This window comes from Mandrillus leucophaeus, unplaced genomic scaffold (assembly GCF_000951045.1).
Source record: "Mandrillus leucophaeus isolate KB7577 unplaced genomic scaffold, Mleu.le_1.0 Scaffold779, whole genome shotgun sequence".
NCBI classification, from domain to species: domain Eukaryota; kingdom Metazoa; phylum Chordata; class Mammalia; order Primates; family Cercopithecidae; genus Mandrillus; species Mandrillus leucophaeus.
In genome coordinates this window covers 517,039-523,960 of record NW_012108463.1, presented here as the reverse complement: position 1 = coordinate 523,960, position 6,922 = coordinate 517,039, and the positions used below count along the sequence as shown (strand labels likewise).

General features: G+C 55.6%; 2 protein-coding genes across 2 annotated transcripts in view; both read left to right on the top strand.

Annotated features, from left to right (window-relative positions):
- LOC105529673 overlaps positions 1-581 on the top strand; it is a 31,280-nt gene extending 30,699 nt beyond the window's left edge. The window contains exon 8 of the mRNA XM_011966857.1: positions 255-581. Coding sequence (XP_011822247.1) covers positions 255-581 — 327 coding nt within the window. The remainder of the gene's footprint in view (positions 1-254) is intronic.
- A 1,959-nt stretch (positions 582-2,540) lies between these two features.
- Positions 2,541-6,296, top strand: LOC105529670 (serine protease 40-like). The gene is made up of 2 exons (XM_011966854.1): positions 2,541-2,673; positions 5,986-6,296. Exons 1-2 carry the CDS (start codon positions 2,541-2,543, stop codon positions 6,294-6,296), a joined length of 444 nt encoding a protein of 147 aa, XP_011822244.1.
- Positions 6,297-6,922: the final 626 nt, after the last annotated feature.

Below are 6,922 nucleotides of genomic sequence, written 5' to 3'. Positions count from 1 at the left end.
CTTCTGAAATGAAGGGGTGAAGTAGTGCACCCCCAGTGTTTTCTGCACTAAGATTCTCGACTCCTTTGAGTCTGGGGCATGTTGAGAAAGCCACAGGAATCATCCAAGGCCAAGTGTCCGGAAGGCCCTCAAGCTCTTGTCAAGACCAAAGCAGGGTTGTCTGACATGAGGAAGGGAGGAGAGAGTAACTCCAGAGTGACGGTGGGGTCTGGGTGCCTGCCAGGTGGGCAGCCAGGGTGAGGGTGCCGGCCCAGCACTCAGAGGAGCCTCCCCACAACAGGTCCACTAACCCGTCTGATTACCGGATCCTACTTGGGTACAACCAGCTAAGCCATCCCACAGAGCACAGCCGGCAGATGACAGTGAACAGGATCATGGTACACGCTGACTACAACAAGTGGCACCGCATGGGGAGTGACATCACCCTGCTGCAGCTGCACCGTCCTGTGGAATTCAGCTCCCACATCCTCCCCGCCTGCCTTCCGGAACCCACCACGTCGTTGGCCCCTGACAGCTCCTGCTGGATATCTGGTTGGGGAATGGTCACCGAGGATGGTGAGCAGTGCAGTCAAGTGGCCTGAGCATCTCCCGCTTTTGGAGGCAGGCACTTGGGCTCTTTGACTCTGAGCCATTCAGGGTTCCCTGGTTCTGAATGTTACTGATTCCACCCTGACGACAAGGGCCTGCTGCGGTCTGATCTCCAGGGCCTCACCAAGCGCCCTGGAGCTTCCATGGCGGTGGAAGGTGCTGGGCATCAGTAGCAAGTAAGAGTAGGCCTGCGGGTGCCGTGGCTCACGCCTGTAATCCCAGCACTTTGGGAGACTGAGGTGGGCAGATTACGAGGTCGAGATCAAGACCATCCTGGTCAATATGGTGAAACCCTATCTCTACTTTAAAAAAAAAAAAAAACTATATATATATATATACACACACACACACACAAAAATTAACGGCGTGGTGGCGGGTGCCTGTAATCCCAGCTACTGGGAAGGCTGAGGCAGGAGAATCGCTTGAACCAGGGAGGTGGAGGTTGCAGTGAGCCGAGATCGCACCACTGCACTCCAGCTGGGCAACAGAGCAAGACTCTGTCTCAAAAACAAAAAAGAGAGAGCAGGTCTGTCCTCGGCCCAGGTGTTTATGTCTGAAGAACACTCACCTCTGTGGATGTGAACCTCGCTGCTCGCCTGGCATATTTGTCATATATTTGTATATTTGTAGACTGAGAGGGAAGAAATGTTAGGTAAACAAAAGAGTAAATACTTTTGATTTAGGAAAATATAGTGATGAGTGCAAAACAGTGGAATGGCAATTTGGAATTATTTGTGGGGTCATCATTTGGCAGACTATCTCAGAGGAGGCGTTTAAGACAGGCATTCCATGAGCAGGCCAGAGCTGGCCTCCCTGCCCTTGCCGCTGAATGTCAGTCACACGGCCCTAGTCATGAGAGCAGCTGGTCCTCCAAAGACAGCCTCCTGGGACTGTCGTTCTCCAACTTTTTTTTTTTTTTTGAGATGGAGTCTCGCTCTTGTTGGCCAGGCTGGAGTGCAATGGCATGATCTTGGCTCACCACAACCCCCACCTCCCCGGTTCCAGCGATTCTCCTCCTCATCCTCCTGAGTAGCTAGGATTACAGGCATGAGCCACCACACCTGGCTAATTTTGTGTTTTTAGTAGAGATGGGGTATCTCCATGTTGGTCAGGCTGGTTTCGAATTCCCAGCCTCAGGTGATCCACCCGCCTCGGCCTCCCAGGGACTGTCATTCTCTAAGAATCAAGGCAGAGAAGATTCTCCAGGTGGGAGAGGAGGAGTTAGGGCCTGGGGAAGTCATCAGTTAGTTGGAGCAGCTTCCGAGCAGAGAGCCATTGACCTTGATGAGAGATCTGGGCTCCAGTCATCCTTCTCTCTCCACACACCAGCAGCCCCCAAGGACCCATGAGGCCCACACAGGGCAGGCATTGTGCAGGGGTGGGCCCCTGTCATCAGGCTTTGCCCACATGGGGACCCCAGGCCAGATCTGGGAGCGACAGCTGGAACCACAGCCCAAGCGTCCCCAGACCAGTTGCTCCTTGAGGAAGGGCGTGTCTGATTTGTCACACTGCTCAAGCCCGCCCGGCACCTGCTAGGTATGCCACCAGCCGGGCTGCCACTCCAACTGCCACCCTCCCTGCCTCCAGCTCTGCCTCCTCTTAGTAGCCAGAGGACTTGTTTTGGATGCATAAGACCCTTCTATTGTGTCCCAGTGTGCTTGGAATGACACCTCCAACACCACATCCTGGCTAGGAGGGCCCCCGCTCTGGGCCCCGAGGCGGCTGCGCCTCACCCTTCACCCCACGCCTGCTCCCTTGCAGCCACATTGGCCTCTGTCCCGGCTCGTCTTACTGCAGGCCCTTCCCCTTTGCCTGTCCCCTCGTCTTGGTGGTGCCCTCCCTGGGTGAGCGGGCTGGGAAGGGAGGGCTTCCCTCTGGCTGCACATCTGACACCTCCTCCCACAGTCGTCCTGCCTGAGCCCTTCCAGCTTCAGGAGGCAGAGGTCGGTGTCATGGAAAACAGTGTCTGCGGATCCTTTTTCCAGCCCCAGTACCCCGGCCAGCCAAGCAGCAGTGACTACACCATCCACGAGGACATGCTGTGCGCTGGGGACCTCATAACAGGAAAGGCCATCTGCCGGGTGAGTGGGCTCAACCTCTCTCGCCTGTGCTGTCCCGGGCCTCTGCCACAGGGTCTCCTCTGGACCCTGCCCCAGCCCTGACTTCTTCCCGAGCCCAGCCAAGCCTGAGGTGTCAGAGCCAGGACAGAAACCCCCAAAAAGCACTGGCCCATCCGTTTTCTTTGTATCTTTTAAGAAGCGTTGTTGGCCGGGTAAACAGTGGCTCACACCTAAAATCCCAGCACTTTGGGAGGCTGAGGCGGGTGGATCACCTGAGGTCAGGAGTTCAAGACCAGCCTGACCAACATGGTGAAACCCCATCTCTACTAAAAATACAAAAATCAGCCAAGCATGGTGGTGTGTGCCTATAGTCCCAGTTACTCGGGAGGCTGAGGCAGGAGAATCGCTTGAACCCGGGAGGCGGCGGTTGCAGTGAGCCGAGATCGTTCCACTGCACTCCAGCCTGGGTGACGGAGTAAGACTCCGTCTCAAAAAAAACAAACAAACAAACAAAACAAAACAAAAAAAACCTTGTTGAAGCACACCATGCACAGGGAAGGGCATAAGTACAAGTGTCCTGCGGAGGAATTTTCAGAGACTGACCACTCATGTACCTGGCACCCATGGGTTTTATCCGTGCCTCATTCCTGACGCTAACCCTGCCTGCTTTCTAAAGCACCATGGCTTCATGTGGGGACTTTTAGCTGAGTGAAGCCGTATGGTATGCAAGCTTTTGCCTGGTCCGCTTAGTCAATGTTGTGTCTGTGGGCTGCATCCATCTGGTGTGCAGTCGGTATTGTTCATTTTTATTGCCGTATGCTATTCCACTGTGCAAAGACACTGCAATTTACTTATCCATTCTAGTGCGCGTGGCATTTGGGTGGTTCTCATTTGAGGTTGTTGCAAATAGAATTTCTGTGGACCTCCTGGTGCACGCGTTTCAGAGCACGCAGGTTCCCATTCTGGTTATCAGTCACCCTGGCAATGGAATTGCCTTGCCATGAGATACGCACACGTTCATCTCTCGTCCATCATCTGAGAAACTCTGCAACCTGGTTGTACCAATTTTCATTCCCACCAGCTGGTGAGTGATAGTTCAGGTTGCTGCCAGTCCTTCAAATTGTCTTGCCATTTTCGTATGAACTCTTGTGTGTGGTTTTTAATGTGCATTTCTCCGGTGACTAGTGAAGATAAGCCCTTTGTCATATGTTTATTGCCTCTTTTGTAAAGTGTCCGTGCAAGTTTTTTGCCAACTATGGGATTGTCTGCTTTTCATTCGGAATCACAGGAGCTCTTTGTCTATTGTGGACGTGAGCCCGTTGTTGGATATGTTTATTATTATGAATGTCTTCTCCCACTGTGTGTAATCTTTCCACTTTATAGTGGGGGACTGAGGCCCACAGAGGAAGTGCAGGATCCTCTCGGTCTTTTTTTTTTTTTTTTGACACAGGGCCCAGGCTGGAGTGCAGTGGCACAATCTCGGCTCACTGCAACCTCTGCCCCTCAGATTCAAGTGATTCTCCTCCCTCAGCTTCCCGAGTAACTGGGATGCACGACCATGCCCAAATAATTTTTATATTTTTAGTAGAGATGGGGTTTCATCATCTCGGCTGGACTGGTCTCGAACTCCTGACCTCAAGTGAACTGCCTGCCTCAGCCTCCCAAAAGTGCTGGGATTACAGGCGTGAGCCACCGTGCCCGGCCTCCTCTCCCTCTCTGGCACCTCCCTCTTTCTTCCTCTCTCTTTGGTCACCCCATGGTGCAGAAACATTCTCTGATGACTCCCATCACAAAATGCCCTCCAGGCACCCTCCCTGCTCCCCACAACCGCCTCCCACCCCACCCGTCCCAGCAGGGCTCACCCCAGGGTGCCTGCCTGTGCCCTCTCTTGCTTCCTGGGCTCTATCCTCGCCACAGCCGTGCCGTCAGGCATTGGTGCAGCATCCCCCATCAGACACTGTGGGCGGCCCCTCCTGCTCTCTGCTGTCTTCCTTGGAGCGGCCTCCTCAGCCTCCTGACACCAACAGCCCACTGTGTACCGCTGGGCTGATTCCCTTGCCTTGCCCATTTCCTTTGATAGACAGAAACGGTCAGATATGGCAAGTCCTGTCTGTTGACCATTTCCCGCCAGCCTCTGCCATCCCTTCTCCTGCAGTTGTGTCCTGATGGGGCTCAGGCCAGAACCATCCTATCAGACAGAATCTGCACCAGGTCCCCTGGGTTCCCTGCCCACTGACGAGGCTGTGGGCTGGCACAGTCGGGCCTTGCCCCTCCTTCCTGTGTTGGCTCAGAGAAGTTCTAGGATTAGAGCAGCCCTTCCAGTGTGCTCTAATCTTTCCAGGTCGCCCCCGTCCACACACCACGTCTGTGGTGTCTGTTCATGTGGAATGTCCCTTGGGGCCCCCTCGGTGCTGTCTGCACACGAAGAGGCTTGGTCTTGTTGATTGCACACATGGCAGGAGGATGCTTGTTTCCTTGGGATTCCCTTTTTGGCCTATGGGATGGGGATGCCCTGCCCAGGATGTCAGGGACTTCCCCGTTCGGGGGCCCTGCCACACTCACAATCCCCCGTGCTCCCCTGGGAGCCCCTGGCACTTGCCCTACCCCCAGGCTGGGCACAGGCAGCACCTCTTTTCCCCTCAGCACATCCTACAGCCTGGCATTTTCTGAAAAGCTCAACCAAGAAATGGAGGGAACACTAGAGACCTTAATAAGTCAAGGACATCTGGATTCGGGACTAGATTTAATCCCAGCACCTTGGAGGCCAAGGCGGGAGGATCACTTGATACCAGGAGTTCAAGATCAGCTGGTAACATGGCAAGATCTCCATCTCCATTTCAATTTTTAAAAAAAAAGTTTAAAAAACAACAAAATACTGGTGGGATGCAGTGCTGGGCTGAGGATTCAGGCCAAGGCGCAGCCAGCCCTCCAGGCTGGCCCCCAGCCACCCCGGGGACCACAGGCGGCGCCTTCTCCCCACTAAGGTCAGGAGGGCTAGGCCTGGATGTCCATCTCCTAGAATCCCCTGCTTATTCTCATGGGTCTGTGACTACCAGCCTGAAGGCTCTGCCCAGGGTCTCCTTGGGAGCTTTGTGGAGTGGGGCTCCAGAGCCCCGTCTTCGAGATTTTGATCCAGGAGGTCTGTCCTGGGTCTGGGCTTCTAACATCGCCCAGGTGACTGATGAGCGCCACTCACTCAGACAGTGGGGACACTTGCCGCACACCTTGCTTCCCACATTCCATCCTGGAGAAGCGTAAGGCCCCCTCTTGCCCTGAACAATGCGTGTCCCTCCCTGTCTTGGTCCCCACCACCCATGTCTTCTCTGTTCTCAAGGAGACTCCGGGGGTCCCCTCGTCTGCCCGTTAAATGGCACCTGGTTCCTGATGGGGCTGTCTAGTTGGAGCCTCGACTGCCGCTCACCCATCGGCCCCAGCGTCTTCACCAGGCTCTCCTACTTCACCAACTGGATTAGCCAGAAGAAGAGGGAGAGTCCCCCTCTGGATCCTGCCTTGGCTCCTCCTCAGGAGATGCCCCCAGCCCTGGACAGCATGACCTCTCAGGGTACCGTCTATAAACCCGGGCTCTGCGCAGCCCTTCCGGCTGCTCACACCCTCCTCCTGCTGCTGATTCTGCTGGGGAGCCTGTGAAGGGCCGGGGCCCCTGGCCTCCTAACCACAAGTGTGCCCACCTCAGGCCAGCCTCCTTCCTGAGCTCTGCACGCTCCTGACGTGTTTCCATCTCTGGGCTCTCCTGTCCACCCAAGGCCACCCCTGCCCCAGGCCTGACAAAATAAAAACCACCCAAGAAGCTTCTTGCTCTGGTTTCTGGCCCACCAGAGCCATCTCCCACACTCCACTGTGTCTCCAGCTTCTCAGGGAGGGCAGGTCTCCCTCCTCCCTGGGCAGGGATATGGGAGCCAAGTCACTCTCCTTGGGGAGTTGGGTCGCGCAGACTCAGGCCCCGTTCCTGTCCTCCAGGGCATGCAGTCTTCCAGAAAAATGGGGCCAGGGCCTCCCCACACGGAAGCAGCCGCCTGGCCTCCCGGAGCTAGGTGCTGTGCGCCGGTCAGGGATGAAGTCGTATCTTCCAGGCACACAGGTCACAGAGGCTCTCCTCGACAGCTTGCGAGTAAACTGTGAAGGGGGCTGAGGTCTTGGGTCAGCCGTCCCAGAGTTCTGTCCCAGGGGTCAGCTGTCAGCTGACTGCCCCCACTACTCACAGCCCTGCCCTCTCCCTGCCTCCGGAAACCCAGCCCCCACCCCTGTGGCTTGCT

Bases quoted from the DNA above. Each gene is read 5' to 3' on its own strand.
- LOC105529670 (XM_011966854.1), top strand. From the start codon at position 2,541: ATGGAAAACAGTGTCTGCGGATCCTTTTTCCAGCCCCAGTACCCCGGC. The intron at 2,674-5,985 runs GTGGGCTCAACC...GTTCTCAAGGAG, and splicing joins AAAGGCCATCTGCCGGGTGA to ACTCCGGGGGTCCCCTCGTC.